This window comes from Oryctolagus cuniculus, chromosome 17 (assembly GCF_964237555.1).
Source record: "Oryctolagus cuniculus chromosome 17, mOryCun1.1, whole genome shotgun sequence".
In the NCBI taxonomy this organism is placed as follows: domain Eukaryota; kingdom Metazoa; phylum Chordata; class Mammalia; order Lagomorpha; family Leporidae; genus Oryctolagus; species Oryctolagus cuniculus.
In genome coordinates this window covers 26,033,732-26,060,441 of record NC_091448.1, presented here as the reverse complement: position 1 = coordinate 26,060,441, position 26,710 = coordinate 26,033,732, and the positions used below count along the sequence as shown (strand labels likewise).

Genomic DNA, 26,710 nt, shown 5'->3' with positions numbered 1-26,710 from the left:
AATGTTTCTGGGAAAGCAGCAGAAGATGGCCCAAGGGCTTGGGCCCCTACCACCCACATGGGAGACCCACATGGAGTTCCATGCTTTGGCTTTGGCCTGGCCCAGCCCCTGCTGTTTTGGCAGTTTGGGGAGTGAACCAGCGATGGAAGGTCTCTCTATCTGTCCCTCTCTCCATGTAACTCTAGCTTCCAAATAAATAAAATAAATCTTTGAAAAGAGAGAGAGAGAGAGGTGGCAACTTGAACTTGATCACAGTGACCTCTTTCCCTCACTTTTGGTGGCACATTCATTGGTATGTTTATTCCTGGATGCTGTGTGAGCTTGGAGTGGGATGTTTTCCACCGTGTTTTTGGTGAGCTATTGCCAGCGTGTAGGAAACCAGGGACTTGGGATTCCACATTGTGCTTGAGGCTCCTGAACTCCCCGACTTCTCTTCCAGCACCTGACAATTGTCCAGCTTCTGGCCATTTCTGTTGTGTAGGCAATTGCTTCATCTGCAAATGTGGGGCTCCCCCTGGTGGCCCTCACTTGTTTGCCTTATTATCCTGCTCCTTACTCTTAATTGCCGGTGGCCAGAAGGCTCGCATGTCCATCGGGGACGTGACCATCTGGGGGCCCAGGCTCCTGGCCCTGACAAGCTGTGCCCCTTGGGACAGGTCACTCCATGTCTCTGGCTTCAGTGCTGTCAGCCCAGAGGAAAACAGAGATCCACCCCCAGCCCCTACTCTCCACGGAGCTGCTGTGTGGACAAGGAAGCTATGGTAGTGGTTTTCACCCCTGGCCGCTGGTTAGTGCCCCTGGGGGTACTCAATCCTCCGATACTGGGGCCCCACTCCTGGAGATTCAGGGGTAATTGCTCTGGGGTGTGGTCCAGACACCAGAGGTCCTCCAGAAGCTTCCAGGTGCTGTCAAAGTGGAGAACCAGGGGCCGGTATTGTGGTGCCATGGGGAAAGTCACTGCCTGCAATGCCAGAATATCATATGGGTGCCGATTGGAGTCCCAGCTGCTCCACTTTCCATCCAGCTCTCTGCTAACGGCTAGGGAAAAGCAGCGGAAGTTGGCCCAAGTTCTTGGGCCTCTGCCACCTGTGTGGGAGATCTGGATAAATCTCCTGGCTCCCAGCTCTGGCCTGACCCAGCACTGGCCATTGCGGCTACCTGGGAAGAGTGAACCAGTGGATGGAAGATTCCTTTCTCTGTCTCTCCCTCTCTCTTTGTAACTCTGACTTTCAAGTCAATCAATCAATCAAACAAAAACCTATAAAACAAAAACAGAATTGAGAACCACACAGCCAATGTGTATCCATAGGCTTCTAAAAGGAGCCCAAAGCCTGTTACCCGTCAGCACGCTCACTCACCCACGTGGTCTTGTTCTCCATGCTGATGGTGGCAACGCTGGTTCGCAGGAACAGGGTGGCCCAGCCATCCACCCTGACCCGGTCAAAGTCTCTGTAATCCTAGAGGGGGAAGAGGCAGGTCCAAAGAAGCAGCTGGAGCCCCTCTGAGCCTCCCTGCTGACCTCACTCACCCCTACTGCTGGGGCCCTCATACTGGGCAGCACCCTTAAACAGCACAAGTGTGCGTTGTCCATTCATTTCTGTGTCAGGTCCTGTGTGTGCTGAGGGCCAGCAGAGACCATGAAGGTCAGAGTCTAGGTCAGGCCTGTGGGCAGAATCTGGTCTAGCTCCTGCTTTGGGAAGCAAAGTAGTTTGGGCACACAGCCAGATCCACTGGTTGGTTACGCGGCTTGGGTACTACGGGGCAGAAGTGGTGACAACAGAAACCATATGCCCACGAAGCTGAACAGATTGTTCACAGACAAGACATTTGATCTAGGTGGCACGGGGAGGGCTGGCTGAGTCACTGGCAGGACCATGTGACAAGTGGCATATCTCGGAAGTGGCACTTCTGAGAGCATTGTGTGCATGTCCAAGGCAGGGGGTCATTTTCAGCTGGCAATGTCATAAAAGGTCTCACAGGTGGTAAATGAGCTGCTGGAGACCCCGAGGGCTGATAATAGGTCCACACAGAGACAGCACAGAGGAAACTGGCATTCCAGGGGCAGCAGTGGCATGGGCAAAGGCCCTGAGACCGAGAGTAATAGACGCGAGGTGGAAAAATGGACACGTGGGAGAAAGTCACCTTGGCTGGAGATAAGCATCACGTATGTGTCCTCAGGCAGATGCGCAAACCTAACACTGACACAGCGACAGTCCCAGCCACGCAGCTGTGGAATCGATGCTGCGCCACACATGCACACACGCACGGTGCCTTGCTGTGACCCTGGCCTCACTCCCACCCTTCCCTGTTGGCCTCCCCATCTGGCCAGGTAGCAGTGGGGACACCCAGCTTGGGGCACTAACCTCAATGAACGTGCTGTTCCACACCCGTGCTTTCACGGTCACGTTGGTGACAGTGGGGGCATCAGGAATGGGGCACTCCAGCCACACACAGCGGGCACGGCCATTGGCACAGGTCTGAGGTGAGCAGGTGGGCAACACAAGTCGTGACACAGTGTGGGTCTCAGGCGCCTGTGCTTCTCTCCTCACCTTCCACCCCTCCTGGGCTCATCCCACCCCTGGGTGACCGGAAGGGGTCTCATGTCATCCTGTCACTGTGCACGCTCCCCTGACCTGCCATCCCCACCACTTACATGTTTATACAGTCTTCAGGCCAAGCTCATATCATGCCAGGAACACGGAGAGCATGAAATCTGGTCCCTGCGGCCCTGGCGCCCCTTCCCTAGCCCCCACCATCACCCTGAGCCTCTGCTCATGCCAGCTCCCACCTTTCCACCCTGCCAGGCTTCCGCCAGCCCACCCAAGCCTGTTCCTCCTCCCTTCCCAGCCCACACATCCTCCTGCCCCTCTCCACTCCCCCACCCTAAAGTTCAAGGCTTTGAGCACCCATCCACCTCCAGGGTCCCTGGGAGAGAGCCAGGGTCTCCTCCTTTGGGAGGAGACTGTACTGGACCCTCCCCCACATCAGAGTGGGGCACCCTCTAAGGACTGCAGCTACATCTACCCTCCATCTGGAGGCTCCTGAGGGCTGGGGCCGTGGCGCCTCATCAGATCGGGCTCTCCTCAAGAGGGGTCCCGCTCTCCCTTGCTTTGCATGTCCCTCGCTACCCCTGCACCCCGGGACAGGGTGGGTGCAATCCTCTCACCAGCAGAGTCTCTGACTTGGCTTTTTTGGCAGCAGCCAGAGTGATGGGCGGGGGCCCCTGATCTCCCCCCGGGTCCAGCTGCCGCCGTCTGCGCTGCGGAGAGGGTGGTCTGTCCCCAGGGTCCTGAAGGGGAAAGAGGAGATTTGCTGGGAAGGCAGAGGGAAGTTTGGGAGCAGGGGAGAAGACAGAGGGGACCGGCAGCCTCCCAGGGCAGGTTATGAGAGGATGGAGGGGAAACACTGGCCTTCGTCCTGCAGCCTGCGAATGAGCTGCAAATGGAAGACCCTGATGGTGAACTTACGGAGAGAGTGAGGTTGAGTGGGTTTATGAGGTCTCCAGGTGGCTGGCAGGGCCAAGACCCATTGCCATGGATGGTGATCTCAGTGGGGTACAGCAGCCATTTGCCATTGGTGACTTCATAGGGCCACTCCAGACCCAGGATGAGGGTCCCCAGGGACGCCAGCCCCTCTCCCATTGGGCCCACCTGTTGGGACGAGAGGTGTCACGGTCACTATCTCCTGGGAAGCCACTTCCATCTCCCCAAGCCCCCAACCTTCCCAGCCTCAGGCTCCAGGCTCAGAACAGACCCCTCTCCCATCCAGGAGCCCCCAGGCCAGGACTCCACAGGCCCCCGTACCTGGAATTCATACTTGAGGGGACTTCCCACATCTTCCGCAGTTTTCATGCCAGCCTCCCCCATCACTGTCCCCCCAAAGAAGCTTTGTAGCCGGTGATTCATCCTGAGGGTAGGAAAGATGCTACAGTCGCTGGGCACAGGAGGCTGGGCACTGGCAGATGGGGTGGGTGCCAAGCCTGGTTCCCTGCCACCCCTCTGACATCAGGTACACCTGAATACAAACCCCAGCCACGCCTCTACCAGCCGTGTGGCCCCAAGCAAGTAACTGAGCTTTTCCGAGTCAGGGTTTCCCTGGAGTTAACAGCAGCTAACGCATCACAGGGCAGACATGAGAAGACATGAGAAGAAGAAGTGAGGTGATGGACACAGGTGCTTAGCAGTGAGCTCTCAGGAAATGGGAGGGGCCAACACCTTAGGCCCAGGGTGGTGGGTGCCTCCGCTCCCCCTGCTTTACAGCGGTGTCACAGCAATCACCCTGGTGACCCCGGGGGGCATGACCTGGAGGAGTGGGAGCCTGAGGATACCTGGCCAGGAGGAGGGTCAGAGGAGCTGAGGGGACACCCTGGGGACAAGGAGACCCCAGCTCGGGCCAGTCTGGGTCTGCAGTGGAGGGAGCAGTACCCACATGCTGAGCGAGGCCTGGAGTGTGTAGTCTACCAGCAGACTGAGGGTCGCGGGCCGCAGGTTGTCCTGGTGACTCGACCTGGGGAGGGGACATGGGAGGTCGGAAGGAGACCCAGGACCCCGCGCCCCCGAGCCCGGCCTGGCTCCTTGAGGCCACTCACGTGGAGAGCTGCAGCTGCACCTGGAGGTCCCGTGTGTGCAGGGTCACCCCGATGACTTCGAAGGCGATGAGCAGCTCCATCTGTCACAGGGTCAAATGTAAGATGGCATCTGGGCCTCAGGAGTCGTGAGAAGTACATCACACAAAAGCTGGCACGATAGGGTAGGTGCTTCCTCCCCTCTGCCTGTTGTAGCTGTGTGCATGTACCCCCCCCCCCCCCCCCGGCCGCCGCCACGGCCCCATTTTTTTCTCAGACTCTGGGCCTTTTCCTGCCCCCACCCTAGGGCTCTGGCTCTGGCTCTGGCTCTTTGCTTCAAGGAAGCCTGCAAAGCAGGTATGCACAAACAAGGACACGAGCTGGTGGGAGGAGCAGCCTGGGAGCCACCTAGACTGGGAGGGCGTGGCCGGGGCTCACCCTCTGGTTCCGCTTGAAGGGGTTCCCCAGCTCGCACAAGATGGTCTCATTAGCCTGGCAGGTCCCCGCCTGAGGAAAGAAGAGGAGTGGGTTCAGGGTGGGGTCTGGGAGGCCCTGTCCTCCGTCCCCTCTGGGTGCAGGGTCAAAAGCCCTAGACAGGGCAGAGAAGTAGAACCGAGGTCGCCAGGCTGCAGAGAAGCTGCAGGCGAGCGACGAGGCCCAGCCCAGAGCAGGGCGGCACGCGGCAAAGGATGACCTGCAGATGGCGTGCGTAGTGGGGTGCAAATGCGGAGCACCGCGGCGTGGGCGGTGAGCCGGCCAGCGGGCACTCACCGGGCGCACTGAAGACAGCAGCAGGGCGGGCGGCACCTCCAGCGTGAGCAGCGCCTCGTGGGCGTCCTCTCCGGCCCGCTCCCGGCTCGGGGCATTGGTCACGTTGATGCTCAGGAGCAGTCTGCGGACGTCCCTGCTGTACTGGAGCCTGAGGGGAGGAGCCCGGCCTCAGCCGAAAGCCCCGCCTCCGCCCTGCCCCGGAGCGCTAGCCCCCGCCCCTCGGTTGTACTAGGGGAGGAAAACCCCCTGGGACGGACAGCCAGGCCCTACCTTTAGGAGAAAGCCACCTTTCTGGTCATTCTATCGGTCTAAAAACGCCCCTCTATTTCAAGTTGGCCTCTCTATGAGGTTCCTCCCTTAGCCGGCGAGGCCCCGCCCCCAAATCCTGCCAGCCAATGAAGCCCCGCCATCCCTTGGCTAATCTGGGCGGCCCGGAGCCCACCTGCTCATCGGCATCCCCTGCTCGGAAACGAAGGCCGCCCGCATCTGCAAGTTGCTGTCGCACTTGTTATCCGGCCCGCACTCCTTCTGGAACTGGACCTGGGGGTGGCCGGGGGCGTGAGCGGGAGCACCCCCCCCCCCACACACACCCACACACACACACACGCAGCGGCCCCCGGCCGGGCCCGGACCCCGCTCACCTCCGTGTGGTTCTCCAGGGTCTGCGCCTGGTTGAGGACCGGGTAGGCGTCCAGGGACCGCAGCCCCAGGCGTGGGCGCTCCGGCATCCGCAGGGGTAACGAGTAGTTCATGGAGATAACGATGGGGCGGAGTTTGTCGCGGATGTTGTCCTGGGGAGGGAGGGCGAGCTAAGCCCCAGTGGAATCCTCACACCAGCCCGAGCCCCAGGGAGGCGCCGGGGACCCCTACATCCTGACAGCCCCCCAGTTCGGCCGGAGGCCTGTCTGGACTGATCGTCAAGTTGAGACTATACCGTCTTGACGCCACTCCGCAGTGAGGAGACGGGACTCTTCCCCAGCGGTCCCTCTAAGGGGGGCTGGGCTCTTCCGGTCCGCCCTGATGTCCCAGAGAGGGACGGAACTTGCCCCTTCTCCCAGAGCTGAGCTAAGAGGTCCCTCAGCTATGCTCAGAGGCGCTATGACCTTTGTTGTCCTGCTCACCCCCAGGCTCGGTACCTCCCCTCTACCTCGAGCCGGGTGCTGTGCCCCTACAGACTGCCTTCTCCCAGGCCGCTCCTCTCACCATCAGGAGCAGCTCCAGCGTCTGGCAGCGCGTGTCGGGCATGGAGAAGGAGCCGTGGAGGACAGCTGACTGGCTGCGCGCAAAGCGAAGCCGTGGCGGGCGGCGGTCCCGGTCGGCCTCCAGCGTGTAGGCCAGGGCTGCAGGCAGACAGGGCGGTCAGCCGGCGGCCAGCGGGAGGCGCGACCCCGCGCCCGCGCCCCTGCACTCACTGATGTTCCGCCTGTAGTCGGGGTTCCCAGCACTCTGGTTGTAAGCAAAGCACAGCTCCACCTGCACACTGGGGGTGGGGAGGGGGCGGTTACAGGAGGGCCCAGTAGCCCCAGGACACAGATACCCAGTCCTGGCTCTCGGCCCTGTACTGGACAAAGGGAAACCAGTGCCCTTCTGGGGACAGGCAAGGACAAAACTGAGGAGTCCACAAAGCTGATTTGCAGTGTCCCTGGCCCCATCCATGCCATTTCCACTACGGCCATGAGAAACAGGTTAGAGGCCACCAAAGGGGAAACCGAGGCTCGGGGGGAACAGAGAGACCCGTCTGGAGTTGTCAGGAGGCTGGTGGCCTCAACCAGTCTTGAACCCAGGTCTCCTACTATGCCCCACCCCCTGCTTCTCTGCCCTGCCCCCCTTTGCCTTCCACCCCATGTCCTCATTTACACAAAGACCGGGGGTCACGGCCATCAGTGTCCTCACTTTCTGAGCAACTCATGTTCTTTGAGCACGTAGGGTGTACAGGGCGCTGTGCTAAGGACTTTTGGTAGATAATCTCTTTTAATTATTACTACAGCCCTGTGAATTAGTTATGAACTCTGTTTTACAGGCAAGAAATCCGAGACCCAGAGAGATCGATAATTTGCACAAGGTGACTCTCCCTCCTTCCCCACATCCGTCCACCTAAGTGCACCCCTCTTCTCTCTTCCTCTGGGACCTCACTCCCCAGAGCCCAGCCCTGTCCCTGCAACCGCTGAGCTGGGATTTGAACCAGGCAGTCCCTCTCCAACCACTGTGCACCATTCCCCCTGAGGAAGTTTGCTTTGTAGGGAGGGCTAGCCTCGCTGACCTCAGAATCACACCTCCAAAGGTAGGTTGTCAGGAGTTGCCAGGGAGGGATTGGAAACTGGGCCCCTTCCTGCGCTGCCACACGCGAGGGGGGTGGTGGGCACAGCGGGCCTGAGATGCTCACCAGGAGGTGGCTGTGCAGAGCGCCGGGTCCAACACCGCTGGCCTGGCTACCAAGGTCCGGTGGAGGATGTTGATGACAGGCCGGGCCCTGCGCAGACATCAGGACCAGAGATCAGTGCTTCCCGCTTGCCCCAGGCCAAGGCCAAGATGCAGGCTTCCAAGAGCCTGGTGCTGACGATGGACAGGTACGGGCCTCCACACACAGGGACAAAGGAGAGCAAGCAGCCCGCCCACTGTCCCCTGGCTCACCGCAGCAGCACGATGCGGTCCGACAGGCTCCCCACTAGCAGGTCTGGGTAGAAGTTCTCGTCCACGTCCATCTGCCCGCTCAGGGAGTAGCCAAAGGTGGACAAGCCGGGCAGTCCCAGGTTCTCTCCATGGATTACCTGGGAGCAGGGGGAAGTGGTGGGGAGAGGTTCTAGGGAGTAAGGCTCAGGGCAGCAAGGAAGGGGTGAATGAGGGAAAGGGGGGAAGGCCCACCTCAGCCAGCGGGGGCAGCAGGTGCATCCCCGTCCATCCATACCTGCTGGGGCTGTCGGAGGAGCCCCCCGGAGCTGCTGTGGTAGATGTACACTTTGCCCAAGCCCTCGAACGGGGCTCCCACAGCAATGTCTGGGAAAGAGGGGAGGAGGGGGTCACCCAGGCCCTCCAGGCCCCGCAGCTGCCTGCCTGTCCTTCAGGCCACAGAGCCTGGCATGGTGCTGACCTCACCCTGCCAGGCAGTGCTCTGAACAGCCCAGCATTTAAAAAAAAAAAAGTGCTTTCCCCCTTATTACAACACCTTCCACCTCCAGACACCCCGCCTCTTTAAACTTTTATTTACTCATTCATTTGAAAGGCAGAGAGACAGAGACAGACAAGAGATCTTCCATCTGCTGGTTCACTCCCTAAATGCCCAACAGATGGCGCCAGGCCAGGCAGAAGCCAGAAGCCAGGAACTCGATCTGTGTCTCCCGCACAGGTGGCAGGGATCCAAGTGTCTAAGTCATCACCTGCTGCCTCCCAGGGTGTGCATTACCAGGAAGTTGGAATCAGAAATGGAGCTGGGACTGGAACCCAGGCGCTTTGACATAGGATGTGGGCATGCCAAACACCCTGACCTCTTCTAATGATACCTTCCGGCAGGGTCAGAAGGAGTGTGTCACCGGGGACTCTGCCAGAAAGCTGTCGAGATTCAGCTCATTTAACTCCCACCAGACTGCCGCAGGGTGTGTATTTCGTCCCCACTTTGTAGATGAGGAAACAGACCCAGAAAACCCAGTCACACAATGAGTCCAGAGGAGGATATTGAAGCACACCTCTGTCTGACACCAGGGTGGGGATTAAAATCGGAACACTTAGTGAACTTAAAGTGTCACACTTAAAAGTCTAAGGGCCGGCTTTGTGACACAGTGGATTAGGCTGCCATCTGTGACACTGTTGTGCTGTGTCTGAGCGCCAGTGAGCCCTGCTAATGCACCTGGGAAAGCAGCAGAAGGTGCCCAAGTGCTTGGGCTCCTGCATCCACGTGGGAGACCTGGAAGAAGCTTCTGGTTCCTGGCTTCAGCCTGGCCCAGCCTGGGTTGTTGTGGCCATTTAGGGAGTGAACAAGTGGATGGAAGATTCTCTCTCTCTCTCTCTCTCTCTCTCTCTCTCTCTCTCTCTCTCTCCATAACTCCACCTTTCTATGGCAACTAGGCTCAACCCAGTGATCTCTCCCTGACACCCCATTTTGATTGATTGGTTCCCAGGTCCCGCACAGCACTAAAGATGACCCCTATTACCAACAGCTCCCACCCATCTCAGCCCAAATCATCTGCTCCTTCTACACTACATTCTTGGGCTGCCCCCAGCCTTGCTGCCGACCCCCAACCGTCTCACAGCCCCCTTCAGAATGAGCACTTCAAGGCAGCCAGCTCTCCTCTCCCTCTGTCCCTCCAACTCTTCTCCAGTGTGAACTCAGCCCAGTCACCACTGACCAGCCGCATACCCCCTCCTCCAGGAGGTCTACTGGCTCCCCTCTGCTGCTCCCTCTACTCCCCCTACCAGTATCTCGCTCTGAGCTCCACAGGTTGGGCCCCATCCCGTCTCCTCTGTGGGCCCTGTCAAGCTTGGGATGCAGCAGGCACTGGGTCAGTGGGGAGACTGGGGGAGGGGTGCTGGCTCCTACCCTGGAATCCATCCTGGTTGATGTCACCAATGCTGGCCACGGAGAAGCCAAAGGCAGAGCGACTGGGGCCGTGAAGAAGAAGGGAGGGGTGGGCAGGGAAGGAAGTGCCCGCCTGGTTCATGAAGACGTAGACGGCGCCCCCTATCTCTTCCTTACGCTCGAAGTAGTAGGGAGCACCCACCAAGAGGTCCTGCCACCTGCGCAGGAGAAGGGGAGGAACAGGCATGTGAGGTTGGCCGCCAGCAGGCAGCATAATTCCTGTTCAACAGGCACGATTGTCTTAAGGTGCCAGGCAGTGCAAGCGGCACCCCTGGCCATAGGTCACGAGAACATGGCAATGACAAATGACCCCCCAGGTGGGACACACATGTCATGAAGAAGCTATACAGGCACAGATCACCCCCAAACAGCCCCCATCCCCTGGAGCCCTGGGTACTAATGGCAGGCACAGACAAACAAGTGCAGGTGTCATGCAAATGACATGCAAATACCCAGACTCCCATGAAGTCAGATCACAAATCTCAACAAACAGCACATACACAAACAAACGCACAAGTACAAAACCTCCACTTCCCTGAGCTGGCTTGGGCAAGCCTGTGCTCCCCCACCTCTCTCCCTGGCCCCAGGGGATGTCCTTAGGTTCTCACCCATCGTTGTTCAGGTCTGCCAGGGCAATGGCACTGCCAAAGTAGGCGCCCACCTGCGTGCCCTCCAGCACCTGCCTCCTCCGCAGGTCTCCGCCTGCCTCCTGGCTCAGCAAGAAGACAGCGCCCATGTGTCGGTGCCGCGGGGCACCTGTCACAATGGTGATGTCCGTGGGGTGCAGGATGGCACTGCCCACCTGCACCGTGTACCCTGGGGTAGGGAGAAAGATGATCAATCCAGGTCCCCAGAAAAGTTTGTCCCCTGCTACTCTTGACCCAGCCCCAAAGCCCACTTCACCCCCTATTATTTTTTATTCTGCTATTCCAGATGATGTAAGAAAGTGGGCCCTGGATGTCCAGTAGCCACACTCCCTCCCAGTCCCCAGTCCTGCTGCACACTGTGAGCTCTGGGAAGGTAGCAACTTTGCATTTGGGAGTTTGGAAGAGGGCCTGGCATAGTCAGTAGTAGTAGTCACCAAGTGTGTGTTAACTGAACTAAATGCCACTGGCCCCACTGCATGCTAACCTCATTCTTCAACCAGACGCTAAAAGCAAGTGCGCCCGTGTGCCAGGGACTGGGCCGCCCCCATCACTAAATGGGCCCCACAATGGACTCACCAATATAGAAGTTTCCTTTGTCCTCTGGGTCCTTGTAACTGTACTCAGATAAATCCCAGTCCTTCCGCTGGATCATGTAGCTGTTTCCTTCACAGGGATATGGGGAGGGAGAGGGGGTGCATCAGTCACCACTCCTTTCCTGCAGCTTGTCTGCCCCCCAAACCCGCAGTCGAGATAAGGATAATAAAATCCCTTTGAGTCATGAGCACTTTGCCCTTTGTTAATCTCTTCCTCTTTATTATTTTTTAACTTTAAGGAAATTATTTATTTATTTATTTATTTGAGGAGTAGAGAGCGAGCTCCCATCCTTCGATCCACTCCACAAATGCCCTCAACGTCGAGAGGCTGAAGCCAGGAGCTGGGAATGCCATCCAGCTCTCCCAGGTAGGTGGCAGGAAGGAACCAAGTACTTGAGCCATTAGTGCTGCTTCCCGGGGTCTGCATTGGGGGACTGGGGCAGGGTGCGACCCCAGGGACTCCGAAAAGAGTCCCGGGCAGCTTAACTAGCTGCTTCATCTGCAGGCTAGATGCCAGCTCCCTTCTATTTAGCAAGTCTATCAGGTAGAATGATAAAAGCCCATTCTGTGGCTAAGAAAAGTGAGGCTCCAAGAAGGAAACTGGCTTGCTCATGGTCCCCTCAGGGGCTGGTTGCAGGGCCATCGCTGCTGGCATCCAGGCTCCTGGATATTATTAGACACCGGATGACATCTCTAGACGCTGGCCTCAGACTCCACACTTTCATCTCCTTCTGGTCCCGCCTCCCCAGGCTCGGCTGCCTACCTGGCTCTGCCTGCAGGGCTGCTGCTGCAGAGTGCCTACAACACTGCCAAGGTCCAAAAAGACCAGCAGCAGGTGGGAGGCAGGGTCAGGGAGGGGGCAGAGCCCCAGCCGCCAGGGAGCTCAGAACTAGGATTACCTGTGTATCAGGAGAGGACTCAGGGCTCTCTGTGCCTGCTCAGTCTGCAACAAGGGGGTTGCACAGGGGTGTGATGGGGAGAGGCAGAGAGATGGGGGAACTGGGGGTGCTGTGGCGGCAAAGGCTTGGCTCTTTTTTTTTAAATATTCTACTTTTTGAAGATTTGTTTATTTATTTGAAAGGCAGAATGACATAGGGCGGGGGGAGAGGGGAAGGGAGGGAGGGAGGGAGAGAGAGAGCGAGAGAGCACATCCATCTACTGGTTTACTCCCCAAACAGCTACAATGGTCAGGGTGGGTGAGGCCAGAGCTAAGAGCCAGGAGCTTCATCCAGGTCTCCCACAAAGGTGGCAGGGGCCCAAGCACTTGCGTCATCATCTGATACCTTCACAGGTGCATTAAGAGGGAGCTGGGTCGGAAATAGAGCAGCCGGGACTCAAATTGGTGCCCCCATATGAAATGCCAGCATCCCAAGTGGGGCCTTAACCTCAGTGCCACAAACGCCAGCACCAAGTGTGGGTCTTGATGCAAGAAAACACTCTGCAGCTCCTGGAAGGGAGGTCCTGTGTGTGCTGACATGAACAGCGCCCACCGCCTTCGGTAAGTGAAAAGAGAGGGCAGCGGAAGAGAATTCTAACTGTGATTGTGTTTGTGGTTTGCTTTGGTTTTTCAGGTACCTACAGACCCTAAAGCAAATCTGGAAGGAGCCACAGGGTCCTGTTCCCACTGGAGAATGGGAGGAGGGGAGGAGCGCCTCCTGTACCACCCAGCGGCTCTGTCCCGCGCCGCAGGCTTTAAGTACAGTTCCCTCTGGTGCATCTGGAGTCAACTGGCCCTGCGTGCCCATTCCAAGTCACCTCTCTTAACTTACTATTGGCCTTGAGCAGCTTGCTTTACTGCTCCAGGTTTGGTTTCTGTTTCTGGAAAATGGGTGTAGTCCATGCTTTGCCAAGGTGTTTTAAGATGAATAAGGTCAGAGGGTGAACATCCCTAGCACACTTCAGTGCTTTCCAGCAGTCAAGGTCACGGTGTTGTGGAGAGATTGGCGCCCGCGTTCCATCTCTCCCGTCCCCTACTGTGGATGGTCTGAGTTGCTGTCCCAGAGGCTAACAGGGCGAGTGGTCTCTGCCCCCTTCCCCTCCCCCACAGCCCCCACCTTTCCAGTTGTAGGCCCCCGGGGCCCCGAAGTACACAGTGTTCTGGGTGAAGCCGCCGCTGGTGCCCAGCTGGCACATGCCGGTCTCCAGGTAGTCAGTGTTGCTGTTGCACATCTCATTGTGATAAGTCTGCCAGTCATCATTGGGGTCCAGTTCAAGGTCGTTGCCGCGCACATAGCACTTGCCCACCATGCGCCGCTGGTCCTCCGACCCTGACCACAGCACCTGAGTGTAGCGGTGGGCGCAGACCTGGGGACCCCAACCCCAACACAGTGAGACTGTGCCAGGAGCGCAGACGCAGGGGTCCCCTTAGCCCGTTATCCTCTCACTGCAGAGCAGAGCGGAGGGAGGCTGGCTTCTCTGCCTTCCCACAGTGACATGGAAACCGGCATCTGCTTTCCAGAATTCAGAAATTGCTCTGAAGGGCAGCTACACTTTTTGGGAAGCCGGAAGGTACGGATCTGAGCGTGGCTTAGAGATCTTGGCAAAGGGAAAGGGGGACAGGATGAGGGAATATGAGGCTCAGGTTCTTGAATCTAAAAGAGGCTATTGACTGAGCGATCAAGGCACTTGCTTCTGCGCTGACGCCAGATGACCCTGTCCTCTTACTGAGAGGAAACAACAACAGTGGCTGCAGCCAAGACTTACTGCGCACCTACTATGTGCCAGACACAGTTCTAAGCTCCTCCCATGCACGGACTGACTCCTTTAAGCCTGCTAACCACCCTGTGGGGTACAGGCAATTGTTTCTCCCATCTTACAGATCAAGAGACTGAGGCACAGGGAGCTCAGTAACCTGCCCCAAATCCCACATCTAGAGAGAGAGAGGCAGAGGCCATTCCAGCCAAGGCCGTGTGGCTCTGAAGTCTTTGCTCCCAAGCCCCTCGGCTGTGCTGGCCAGCAAAGGTGGGAATCGATCCACACTCTCAGATCCACACTCTCAGTGCTCAGCGCCCGGGTGTAAAACTGCGCAAATCAATGGATCAGAATAAGGTGTCTGAAAACAGCCTGGGGCCAGACGAGTGCCAGAAATAGACCTATTTCTTGTTTACTTGCTCTTTGTGTCCCCTTCCAGCTGCGAGCCCCGCGGCTCAGTGCCAGAGCCCGGCCTGAGTCACCGCCACCTTCCTGAGGCTCACACAGTGCTCGGCGCACAGTAGCTGCTCACTGAACAGCTGGTGGATGAGTGGGCGGATGGGGGGCACCACCACGGCAGGGCCAAGTCTGGAATCGCTTTTGATGGACTCCTGAAGAGGGGCTTTAGTGAACTGATGCAAACCCAGAGCTCAGAACGGTGTTCAAAGGGCACAGAAACCATACCAGCCATGGCTATGGGGGTGGTGACTGACGGGAAGAGGGCACAGGGAATGTTCTGGAATGATGTCGATTTGTTCTATCTTTTGTGGGTGTCAGTTACACAGGTACCTACATTTGTGAAAAATTCATTGAAACTTAAGAATCTATCCATTTCACCAGATGTAAATTTTACATCAATCTAAACAATAGAGGGGGGAAAAAAACCCTGTCTTCCTAAGACTCAGAAATTGAGAGCCCAGGGACCGGCACGGAAGAATGCAGGCAGGAGGTGACAACTGAGAGCAGGGAGGGGCCCCGGGGCGAGCTGGGGTCAGCAGGGCTCTGGCTCTTCCGGCAGCCAATCTCCCAGGAAGGCACAGCGGCCAGTGCCAGCCGCCCGGGGCCCTCTCTGCCCTTTCGTCCCTCTCACAACTCCCTGGGGTTCCCATAAAGGACGAGCACCCCAGTGGGTGCAGGGACGAAGCAGGTGATTCAGCCAAGACCGAGGTTGCCCGGCCAGCCCTGTGTCACACGCTCCCTCGGCAGGAGCACAGGAAGTGGGGGACCCGTCCACCTGTAGGGACACCCAGCCACATAGAGGGACATCTTGCAAGGGCCCCCGCATAGGCACGCACAGAGAATGCCTGGGCTGCCCTTGAACCTCTCCCCAGTCCCTGGGAGGTGAAGGACTGGGAGGGGCCGACACTGAGTGCCCACTTACCAGGACTCTGCCTGCAGGGCCCTGGCTGGCCACGGTCACCCCGAGCCACATGTCCTCAATAATGTGATGGGCAGGGTCACCTGTGGGCATGGGACAGCATGTGAGCCACAGCCCCTCCATCCATTCTCCAGGACCCAGAGCCTCCATTAGGCGTGGCTTGGTCCCTTTGGGACCCTCCACCCCAGCAGGGCAGCCCCCCCCATTATTCTGAGCCCCACCAATCCCATGTGGTGCTGCTCCTCCACGGCCCCAAACTGGACACAAAGGGACCAGAACTGCACCAGTGGCTCCAGAACATTCTAGCTGCCCCTCTGCCAGGCTCCCGAGCTGGCTGGCCCACCCCTTCCCCTCACTTTTCTCCACGATGTCCATCCGTTCACAGTCGTTCTTGGAGGCAGTGAGTGGGCACAGGTACACAGCACCGGTCCGGTTGGTGTAGCCATCGGGTGCAGCAAGGTCCTGGGGCGCACCGGCCAGAAGCCTGGAGGCGGGGAGGCAGGTGGGCCCCGGCTCAGACTCCTGCCTGGAACAGCTTGCTCTTTGATAGGCAGTTACTGCACATCAGCTGTGTGCCGGGGTCTGGGGGCCGGGAGGTGATGGGACCCAGTGCCTGCCTCCAGGAGCTCCAGGAGTCGGGGGGAAACAGGCTCTGGCACAGCCTCATGCAGGAGGGCCACCTGGATTCAGCAGGAGCCGGGCAGTCAGGGAGGCCGCAGGACGCTGGCCAGGGTCACAGGTGAAGGAGGGGCGGGAGGGTGCTTGAGACAAGGTACGGCATGTGCGTGGGCCAGGAGGCATGAGCACGCTGTGTGATGAACAGCTCTGGAAAGTCCTCGGGACAGTTGTGGCCCAGCAACATCCGGGTGGGGCACGAGGGGTGGGGAGAGGGCCTGGAGGGAGCCCCCCAGGGGTGTGAGGCAGGGTAGGGGCCTAGTCCCATCGGGGTTTGGAAGGAACCCCTTGCCGGGGCTGGGGAACCTTTTTTCTGCCTGGGGCCATTTGGTTCTTTATAGCATCCTTTGCAGACCACAAAAAATGAACAACTTAAAAATGAGCCTGTTGGCCGGCGCCGCGGCTCACTAGGTTAATCCTCTGCCTTGCGGCGCCGGCACACCGGGTTCTAGTCCCGGTCGGGGCGCCGGATTCTATCCCGGTTGCCCCTCTTCCAGGCCAGTTCTCTGCTGTGGCCAGGGAGTGCAGTGGAGGATGGCCCAAGTGCTTGGGCCCTGCACCCCATGGGAGACCAGGAGAAGCACCTGGCTCCTGCCTTCGGATCAGCGCGGTGCGCCGGCCCCAGCGCGCCCGGCCGCAGCAGCCATTGGAGGGTGAACCAACGGCAAAAGGAAGACCTTTCTCTCTGTCTCTCTCTCTCACTGTCCACTCTGCCTGTCAAAAAATAACAAATAAATAAATAAATAAAAATGAGCCTGCTGAAGATGTATTGAATTGCGAGTCCCGCCTGTGGTGGCCTTAGCAGGACCAGGACAAATTATGCAGGCCTTATACACAGCCCACAAGTTAGTGGGATGTTTCCCGACCCACTAGCTTCGGAGGAGGCTGGAGGAACCCTGGCACTGGGTTCAAATCCCAGAGGGGCCAGCAGGGAGGATTTGCATGGGGGTGGGAGGGCTGCTGGAAGCCAGGACTCCGCCTCTGGAGGCCATGGGAGGACTTAGATCCAGGAGGCCTGGGCCCTTAAGGCACCCAGGCGATGCCCAACCTCCCTACTGTCATCTGGAAACAGGCACACAAGGGATGGGGCTGGACTGGGCACCTGACACTTTGCACAACGTGGCCCCGGGGGGCAGTGTTCCAAGGGGGTGGGCATGGAGGGCACAAGAACTATCAGCTTGTCCCAGAACCTATCTTGAGGGACATGGATGAAACAGGCCATCCCATGCCAGAGGGGTGACTGGAGCAGAGAGAGGCAGGGATCAGCCTCAGGGGACAGGCTGTGGTCTGCTGGCCTCAGAAGGGCCTGGATGTTTGTGAAACAGGCAGATTTCTGAGCCCACCCCAGGCCATCTGGATGGAGTCTGGCGTGCCCCTGGTTGGGGTATTGAGCCCATTCTACCAGTTTCTCTTCTCCCTGCATCCGTGTTCCCTGCAGCCTCCCAGTGCTGGCCAGGACCCCCTCCTCCAGCCAAAGGACCCAGCCCTCCGGAAGGCAGGCGTCTCCCAGATGCCCCTCCATTGGCCCCAGCCGCACCGTCTCCCCTGAGGCTCCCGGCTCAGAACTTGGGCTCTGGGCCTCCTGCCAGGCAGGAAGTGCCAAGCAGTGTCGGCTGCAGCCCCAGCCTGGGACCTGTGCGTGAGGGCGGCAGGGAGTGGGTAGGGCAGGGCCTGGGCATGCCGGGGCCTGGGGTGCCTCCGCCCACTGGGAGCCAGGAATGCACTGCCCGGGGGGTGCTGGGAAGGGCGGGGACGGCTGCCTGCACCTCACATCTGCAGCGCAGACCTGCCCCTGGGGAAGTGTTCCTGCGAGCGGGGTCAGGCTCCCCAAGCAGGAGGGCTGGCGGGAGGCCAGAGGGGCAGCCAGGCCCAGTTAGTCACCTTCTGTCGGGGCTGGGGAGGGTGCCTCGGTGAGTCCACTGCCTGACCACCCATGGACATCCGCTCCCCGGCGTGCCTGACAGATGAGAGAAGGAAGCCGTGCCCGTGAGAAGGGAACGTCCCTGCCTGGGAGTCGAAGGTTCTGCTTCTAGAGCCTGTTCTGCCTCAAGGGGAAATTTCCTTTCTCTCACTGAGCCTCAACGGCCTGATCTGTAAAATGGGGACAGCAGAAGTCCTGCTGACTCTGGGGCCGCTGGAGGAACAGAGGGGTTCATTCTGCAAACTGGGCTTCCTGCCGTAGCCAGTGTGGGCCCTAATGCTCTGCTTTCTGTGGCACCAGGACTGGCCTAGCATGACCCCAGGCCTCTCTCCAGGGACCCAGGATCTCTGCCCTGCCAGGTTCAGGTTCGCCTGGAGCAGAGGACAAAGAACAGACTTCGGTTGCAGGACTTCAAGGGCCTAAGGGTGCCAGGCAGTGGCTGAGGTGGAGGCTGGGGGCTGGCTAGGATGACCTTGATGGAATGCAGGCCTCAGTGGGTGGGGTGCCCAGGGGAAGCCAGGGTGCGGTCCTGCCATGCAGTGTAATGGAAGTGTGGCCCTGCTGCTGCGGCCGCCGCTGCCCTGCTCAGGTTGTCGGGCAGGTGGACGAGGACCAGGATCTCCGTGCCCTCTCAGCTCCCTTGTCCCAGGGGGAGGAGGCTGAGGGACCCCTCTCCTGAGCCCCCAGAGCAGGCAGAGCTGGGCAAGATGGCAACTGGATCGAAATAAATCCCCTCGGCCCCTACACCCTCCTGCTTCCGCCCTCCAGTCCCAGCCAGCTCTGTGCCTGCTGCTGGGAGGATGGAACGGGGCCAGTGCCCTAATCCCAGCCCCATATCCCACGCCCCACCCTCCCCAGAGATTCCACAGGGAGCCCCCCACCCCCCTTGGAGTATTTTTAGCTCCTGCTTGGCCCGCTCAAAGGCCCCTTAAGGCCCTTTGGCTCCCAGCCCGGGATCCAATGGGTCTACAGCCAGAGGCCTGTGCGTGCACGAGGGAAGGCGGCGTGCAGAGGTCCAGCTTCCTCCAGCCACAGCCAGGTGAGTGCAGGCAGGGCTGCAGAATCCAGAGGCTAGAAGGGTCCTTACTGACATGAAAATGAAAATATAACTTCTAGCAGCCGGTGTCGTGGGGCAGCAGGTTAAGCCGCAGCCTGTGACACCGGCATCCCATAAGGATGCCTGTTTGAGTCCCAGTTGCTCCACTTCCCATCCAGCTCCCTGCTAATGCACCTCGGAAAGTAGCAGAAGATGGTGCAGTGGCCGGCGCTGTGGTGTAGCGGTAAAGCCGCCACCTGCAGTGCTGGCATCCCATATGGGCTCCGGCTCAAGTCCCAGCTGCTTCTCTTCTAATCCAGCTCTCTGCTATGGCCTGGGAAAGCAGTAGAAGAGGGCCCAAGTGCTTGGGCCCCTGTACTCACATGGGAGACCTGGAGGAAGCTACTGGCTCCTGGTTTCTGATCAGCTCAGCTCCAGCCATTGTGGCCATCTGGGGAGTGAACCAGCAGCCAGAAGATATCTGTGTGTGTGTATGTGCGTGTGTAAAACTCTGCTTTCCAAATAAATCTTAAGAAAAAAGAAAATAGAACATGTAGGCAAATAAGCACCTCTGTGATCCACCTGCTGCTGGGTCTTGTCCAGAGCACAGGGTCTAAAAGCCAACCCCTCCCAGGCCACCAATGCACCTGTCCACCCAGCCCAGGGAGAAGGTGGGAGGTTGGATGGAGAGATGGAGCTCATGGAGCAAGGAAGACCAGAGATGCAACCAGGTTGGGGTCAGGGAGCAGGGAGCCCCTGGGAGGAGGAGGGTGGGGGAGATGACCTCTCGGGGGCTTTCCAACAGCTGCCTCCTCACACCCTCTCATCTGGCTCCAGGCAGACAGCCCCTGCTGGCCCCTGGGGAGGCTCCTGAGCTCTAAGCTCCAGAAAAGCTATGCTCACCCCTGCCCGGTCACTCCTCCCGGGCAGTTCAAAGCTAATGGAAGAGTCAAGTAGCGAGCAATGGAATCAAAGAAGCTGAGGAATGGGACCCAGGAGAGATCAGGCACCAGGTTGGCTCATTCCAAAGAGAAGGAGGTCCCTGGGGGAACACAGGGTGGGGTGAGGCGCAGAGAAAAAAAATCCATAACATCCAAAAAAAACTTCCCGGGAAGGTTTCAGAGGGGGCCAGAGGGACCCAGCACTCAGGCCAGCTCTAGGCACGTGCTCCCCTCCCAGGCCAGGAAGCAGGAGGGGAGGGGGCCTGCTCTAGCCCTGATCCCCAGAGGGTAGGGGGATGGGCAGTTCTCAAGATCTTGGATCCCAGCTCAGTGCCAGCGCTGTTGCCCAAATTAATCATCTCCCCAGAGGCAGTTCCTGCGGTAGCTGAAGCTGCAGCCCTCTCCATCCTCCCGCTGCTCCTCCTCCACTGCCCACCCAGCCCCCTCTCCCCACTGGTGACTCAGCCCGAGAGCCAGAGCGACCAGCTGGAGGCAGTGAGAGAATGAGAAGGCATGGGAGAAGAGGCCGTGGGCAAGGCTCAGGTTAAGAAAAAAAAAACTATTTTTTTCATTTCTTCTTCTTTCTCTCTCTCTTTAGTATCCCTGTCCACCACAGGGCACTCTTGGTGTCATCTAACCTCAGGTAAGAGGTTACCGCAAGGACATCCTCCCCCCCCCCCCCCCCGGCTTAGCCCTGTGCGACCAAGCAAGCCCCTTTTGCTGCTGCTGCCTTTGCGGCTGGCCTTCCTCGGTGCCCGCCCACTTCAAAGACCCTGGGGCTGTCACTGGTCGCTGGGGAGAACCGGAGGGAAGGGAGCTGCCACGTGCAGCCACAGCTGCTGTGCCCATTTCTGCTGGCACGAGCCTCGGAGGCTGCCAGGCACCCGCCCCACCCAGGGGAACCTGTTTCGGGAGAGCACAGCAGGTAAGCTGGGCTCCTGCCTACCTTGTGCCTGACATCATTTCCACGAGCGCCAGGCCTCCAGATGCCCTCATTTCCAGCAAAGGATAAAGGGAGAGAGGCTCAGAGCCTGCCCTCATGGCTCACAAGGACTTCCAGGAGGGAGCAACAGGGCGGGTGCCACCTCCCTCCAGGGGGACCGCATGCATCTCACCATTAGAAGCCAAAGTACCCTGGTCTCCCCCATGCTCCTCTTTTCCAGGGATGGGGGACTGGGTCGTGCATTGGCGGGAACCCCCGATGATGTGGGTGGGGAAGGAAGGCGATGGGGCAGCAGAGAGGGTCCCCCTACCCCGGGGTGGGGATTTGAGAACAGGAAAGCTGTGCTCTCCCCTCTTCCCGCTCCAGGACAAGGAACAAAACACACAGGATTCTGCCTCTACTCTCAAAGATCCCTCATTTCCTAAAAACCTTCTATGAACCCCAGACTCACAAGCCTGTTCTCCTTCCAAAGGGACTTTGAGAGCAACAGAACGTGAGGCCACAGCTTGGCTCGCTAGTTCCCCCCCGGGCGCGGTGTACCCAGGCAGCTGCTCACATCTGGCTACACAGCTGGCTGCTGCCAAGCCCAGCTGGCCCCCTTGGCTCTCCCACAGGGCCAGCGTACAGAATTCAGTGAGCCAAGGAGGTAAGCCTAGAGGTAGACCCACTTCTGGAAAAAGACTGAGGATGCCCATGCAGGGAGGCCCCAAACTCTCTCTAGAACCACCTGCCTCTTGGAGGTCCATGAGCTCTAACCTTCTTGCAATTGGAAGGCCTAATGCCATCTCGAGCTGCCCAGGCAGAAAAGCAGAAGCCCTTAGCTCAGCCATCTCGGGTGGAGCTCGTGGGTTCTGGGGGTGCATCCAGGTCCTGGTTGCAGCACCAGAGCCTGCAGCTGCACCTGGGGGAAGTGGGCATATGTAAGGTACTTTATAAAAAAAATCATTTAAATTTATTTATTTGAGAGAGAGCTTCCATCCACTATTTCACTCCCCCAAATGCCCTTAATGGCCTGAGGGCTGAAGCTGGGAACCAGGAACTCAATCCAAGTCTCCCATGTGGATGGCAGGAACCCAACTACTTGAGCCACCAGTGCTGTCCTGCGGGGTCTGCGTTAACAGAAAGTTGGAATCGGCCTCTGGTGCCGGGAATGGAATGGAGGCAATCTGATGAGGGGCGCAGGTATTTAACTAGCGCTTTATGGCGAGCCCAGACGGCCACCTGGGCAGTGCATTTCAAACACATGGTCCCATTAAAGCCCCACTGGCGCCCCTAAAGAACGAGCCCCTTTCCCCTTCAGAGGAGAAATAGTCTCAGGGACAGACCCACGACCGGACCCTGGCAGTGGCACTTGGGAGCCTCTTTGCCCTCCACAATGCCAAGTCGCCTCTTGCAGGCCCTCGGAGGTGGGCAGGAGACAGAGATCCAACTCCAAACCCTTTTTGGGAAAAACTGTCCCAGGGAAGGAACGTGTGCTGCTCAAGGTCACATGGTAAAGGGGGGAGGGGCGGCCTCGGAGTCGCTGCGTGTGCTGCCTTCCCAGACCGATCTGCTCATCACCCTGCAAACTCCTATCCAGCAGCCTGAACATCTTTTTCGCGGGCCAGGGCAGGAAGAGCACTGGCACAGAGAATCGCCCCGATGGTCGTTCGGGGTTTGCTGAAGCCAGACAGCAGCAGGAGTCAGACCAGGAAGGGTGTGGTGGCCCTCACCTCCACAGAAGCCAGATGGAGGTGAGGCTGCACCCGGGCAGGCAGGCTGGGTAGGGGCTGGGCCGACGGGGCAGAGGCCAGGGCTGGGGCAGTTTGGACTTTGACCATTCCCAACTTCCTCAAGCTTCTGCAGGCCCCAGCCGGAGCTGGGAGAGGTTTCTTCCAGCTCGGTGGGGTCAGAGGCCAGGGGAAGACAGACACCTGTCGGGTCACCTGGCCGGTAGGGGCCAAAGCGGCTTGCAGGACCTGTCCTAACCACTGTCCCAGCCTGGGCAGCCTCATTCTCCCCCTCCCCCGGCCCTGCCCCCAGCTGCCGACCTCAGCACACTCTGAGCCCACAGCAGAGAAAGCCCTGGAGCCTGGACATGCCCCCGGGTGTGGGTCCCTACGGAGGGAGTCTGCGGGGAGGGGCAGGCAGCTGGATGCTCTCTTTCCCTCCTCCCCTGAGCCCTTCCAGCTCCTTCTCCTTTGCAGCTGTCGGGGAAGGAGAACAGAAGAAAAACACCATTTCCCTCTTCAAACCAAAACAAACACACTCAGGGCTGCGATTCAACATGAATCTGTGGAATGCGGGGATGATGTCTGGTGGGAGAGCGCCCCTGCGGCTGGGAGGCGCAGTCCCAATGGGGACAGCTCCTCTCTCTCATCCACGCCCCTGCGCTCACGGGGTCAGAAGGAGCTTCTGGACAGCTCCGCATGGCCGCACGGCCGGACTCAGCCGTCGGCTCCCCGCTCCCCCTGCACCAGCCCGCCGGGCGGTTGAGCAGGCTATCCCGTCTGGCTCTGCAGAGGGCGTGGCCCGCGTGGCCGCAGACTAAGTGCGAGGTGCGGGCTTAAATGCATGTGCTGTGGGTTCTCCCCGGGAGGGGGAGGGGCACTAGGTGTGTTTATCTTGTTTATCCAGCTCCCAGCCCTGGAGAGAAGAGGCCAGCGCTAGGCACTCCGTTCACCCGCTGGCTGGGGGCTCAGGCAACAGGGACCACACTTCTGCTCGCAGAGATCTGAAGGGTGGAGGGGCCGCGTCTAGACAGGTTCTGGCCAGGTCAGCACTTGCCAGTGAGGACTGCCCCCCACACCACGCCCAATCCTCCACTTCCCGCCAAAGCTCGGCAGCCCGGGGGGCTGCTCGGAAATCCGCTCCCCAGAATCCTGGCTCACAAGGGTCGGGGGGTCCAGTGGGCTGCGACCCCGCTCCGGCACCGCACCCCGCCGCGCTCACTCCGTCCCGCCCCACCCCCGCCAGCCCCACTTACAGGTAGCGTTGCTGCCGCTCGGTCTGCCGGTGGAGGGCGACCGAGTAGCCGAAGAGGCTGCTCGGGTTCTTGGCCTCCTTTACCACAAGGAATCGGGTGTCCAGGTTGAAGGCGGAGGCGACGCGGCCGCCGGCCGCCACCATCAAAGCGAACGCGCAGAGCAGCGGGCGCGGGGCGCCGGGCGCGCGGCGGGCGCCAGGGCCCATGGCTGCTAGCCGGAGCAGCGGCCGGGGCGAGAGCGCGCGGAGCGAGGACCTGTTCACCTGCTCCCTGGCTGCCGAGGCCACCCGTGCCCGCAGCGCCGCTGCGCCTCCGAGTGCGGATCCGTTCCTCGCCCTCAGCCCCGCTCAGTTTCGCGTCTGCTCCGGCTCTGCGCTCTCCGATCCCCTTCCAAGGTCCGCGGGTCTATTCAATCGCCTCTCCCGCAGTCGGGTCACCGGCCCCCTAGCTTGTCCCGGCCGCGCCCCCTTGGCTGCGCTGTCGCCTTCGATCCCGGCTGGGCGGCGGATCCGGACGGGGAGATCAGTCGACCGCCGGGAGGCCGGGAGGCCGGGAGGGAGGGGTCCCACTGCGCGCGCCCCGCCTTCCCCACGCCCAGCCCCGCACCTCCCCACCTTGCGCGCCCAGCCCGGACTCCGCTTTCCTTCCGGGGAAAGAGAAAAGGTCCCCGCGCGGCCACCGCCTCTTAAAGGGGCAGCACCGCCCCGCCCTCCTCATCCTTCCTTCCTGGCTCCGCCCTCTCCCTCAGACACCTGTCGGGAGCCCCAAAAAGCTTGAGTTTGCCCTCTCCGCCCCTCGAATCTCTCGAGAAGCGTCGCCTCCGGAGCGAGAAGGGTTGGACGGGCGGGGCCGGGGCTGGGATTTGCCCCGCCGCTTTGCTGCGGCTGCTGCCGCCTTAGGAAAGGCCGTTGCAGGCGCAGCCACCTCTGCTGTCCCGGCTGAAGAGGCCGGGCGTTGGCGCATCTGAGAACGGTCTCCCCGCGCGCTGCTGGTTGCAACGCTCGGCTCGCCTCCGCAGCGCTGTGAGTGCCCAGGAGGTGGCTGGCGGTCTCTGGGCGCTCTCCCCGCACCCAGCCCCTCCTCTGTCTCTGTTAAGATTTATTTCTGCGATCCACCCGCCCCCACCTTCCTGATTCGAGCTGGGACTGGCTCCACAGCGAAGCCAGACAGATACTTAGTAGTGGTAATTATCAAACATCGCTAATTGTAATTAGCAAAATGATAACATTTCCCCTTAAGGGTTGCTGCTTCTAGAAGGTGGATGCGACTCTTGAAGACGAGTCCCTCCGTAGCGGGAACTGTGTGGCCAGAGCTGGCCCAAACTGCACCGGTTTCTCCTCCACTACTGCCTTCAGGGACTGGCCGGCAGAATCTCAAAGGTCCACTCCTTCGCTCAGGCTGAGGCTGAGCCAGGGTGGGGTTGCTGGGCAGGAAGACAGCACCCCCAGGTGAGCAGTGGGGGGGGTGCCAGGTGGAGGTGGGTGGGCGGCACCCAAAGATCTCATTATTCCTAGAAGAATCAAACAGAAAAGAGCTGCCAGAGGTCACTGTGTACTTTTGAAGTACAATAGATGTCTCTTACTGCAGCGCAACATTTTCCCTGAGCGTTTTTCTTTTCTCTCTAGCTTCTCACCATCATAGTAAGAGAAATCCTATCGATTAAACACATATGCAGCGTGAACTGAGTGCTTTACAAATATGAATAAATTAAAGGCTCACAGCAATCATGGAGCTGTCCTTTGTGTTTCAAGATGAGAAGGCTCAGGCTAAGGACCCTCAGCTAGGAATCTAACCCCGTGTTTCGGCCCCTGGAACGCTGCTCAGGAGCACGCCTGCTAACTGAGCTCTGACAGACCTGGCCTCTCCTGCAGCCTGGGGCTCCCTGTAAGGAGCAGAATACAGAACTGAGACTGAGGAGATCAGAGTCAGAGCCTGGGACCTGGCCCAGCCTCGCTTTCCAGTTTGTGAATCATTTCTTGGGCAGACCCATTTCATCCGGCCAGCTTCCCAGGGAGGTCAGGATCACCCTCTTCATTTCCTTTCAAAGAATGGAGCCCCAGGACAGTCCAAGGTCACACAGCTTATGGGAGGCAGGGCTGGGATGGAAACCATTGGCCACAGCACTGTCTCTAAGAGACAAACTCTGGGGCCAATGCTGTGGTGTAGTAGGCTAAGCTTTCTACTGTGGCGCCAGCATCCCACGTGGGCACTGGTTCGTGTCCCAGCTGCTCCACTTCCCATCCAGCTCTCTGGTATGGTCTGGGAAAGCAGAGGAAGATGGCCCAAGTCCTTTGATCCCTGCACCCGCGTGGGAGACCTGAAAAAAGCTCTCGGCTCCTGGCTTCTGATCAACCCAGCTCCAGCGGTTGCCGCCAATTGGGGAGTGAACCAGCGGATGATAGACCTTTCTCTCTGTCTGTAACAATACCTCTCAAATAAATAAATAAAATCTTAAAAAGAGAGAGAGAGAGAGACAAACTCCAGGCAGATGTTGATCAACAACCAGACGTGTAAACAAAAGCAGCTGCGATAACAGCTTTTTCTGTGGTGGTTGGGAAGAGGATGCTTGTCCCCGACTGCCCTTAAGACAGTGTTTGTTCCCAAGCTGTGACTTCCAGAGCCACCCAGCCTCCCTCATGGTCTGCCTTGTGGCCCATGACATCAGGGTAAGGAGACATCCAGGCCAAGGCACAGGAAGCAGACCTAGATAGAGGTTGACCAGATGGCTTTCCCATCCCTCCCTCCACCCCTGTTCCTTCTGCTACTTCCTGGACTTCCTAGTTTGTTCCTAAAGAAGGAGACACAGCCAGGATCAGGAGGACAGGGGCCCAGGATGGACACTCAGTGTGGGTATAAGTCCTGCCACTCAGAGTCTTGTGATGACAAATGGGCTCCTTGCCAGGCCTTATCTCTCTGGCCATCCCAAACAGGAATGACCAGCATGTCCGATTCAGGGATGGGGGGGGCAGGAAAGGGATGAGGGATGGTTTTCCACTCCAGGGGAGTGTCCAGAGG

At 59.1% G+C, this 26,710-nt stretch overlaps 1 protein-coding gene and 1 long non-coding RNA gene across 3 annotated transcripts in view; one reads left to right on the top strand and one right to left on the bottom strand.

Moving 5' to 3' along the window:
• Positions 1–23,901, bottom strand: part of ITGA3 (integrin subunit alpha 3) — a 29,063-nt gene extending 5,162 nt beyond the window's left edge. Inside the window, exons 1-23 of the mRNA XM_051825563.2 lie at positions 23,696–23,901; positions 15,571–15,698; positions 15,218–15,297; positions 13,200–13,449; positions 11,129–11,215; positions 10,514–10,721; positions 9,867–10,063; positions 8,241–8,329; positions 7,967–8,103; positions 7,719–7,805; positions 6,748–6,815; positions 6,539–6,675; positions 5,977–6,126; positions 5,778–5,875; positions 5,336–5,483; positions 5,003–5,071; positions 4,589–4,668; positions 4,429–4,506; positions 3,804–3,906; positions 3,468–3,650; positions 3,167–3,289; positions 2,364–2,477; positions 1,359–1,457 (exon numbers count right to left, since the gene is read on the bottom strand). Of these exons, the coding sequence (XP_051681523.2) occupies positions 1,359–1,457; positions 2,364–2,477; positions 3,167–3,289; positions 3,468–3,650; positions 3,804–3,906; positions 4,429–4,506; positions 4,589–4,668; positions 5,003–5,071; positions 5,336–5,483; positions 5,778–5,875; positions 5,977–6,126; positions 6,539–6,675; positions 6,748–6,815; positions 7,719–7,805; positions 7,967–8,103; positions 8,241–8,329; positions 9,867–10,063; positions 10,514–10,721; positions 11,129–11,215; positions 13,200–13,449; positions 15,218–15,297; positions 15,571–15,698; positions 23,696–23,901 (2,919 nt within the window). The remainder of the gene's footprint in view (positions 1–1,358; positions 1,458–2,363; positions 2,478–3,166; positions 3,290–3,467; positions 3,651–3,803; positions 3,907–4,428; positions 4,507–4,588; positions 4,669–5,002; positions 5,072–5,335; positions 5,484–5,777; positions 5,876–5,976; positions 6,127–6,538; positions 6,676–6,747; positions 6,816–7,718; positions 7,806–7,966; positions 8,104–8,240; positions 8,330–9,866; positions 10,064–10,513; positions 10,722–11,128; positions 11,216–13,199; positions 13,450–15,217; positions 15,298–15,570; positions 15,699–23,695) is intronic.
• On the top strand, positions 21,686–26,153 carry LOC103351549 (uncharacterized). 2 transcript variants are annotated; one of them, XR_011383503.1, is made up of 4 exons: positions 21,686–22,463; positions 23,347–23,484; positions 24,935–25,143; positions 25,321–26,153. It is a non-coding gene; the product is annotated as an uncharacterized lncRNA (long non-coding RNA). The 2 variants fall into 2 exon arrangements; XR_011383502.1 differs by having other exon boundaries at positions 23,347–24,717.
• The last annotated feature ends 557 nt before the right edge of the window (positions 26,154–26,710 follow it).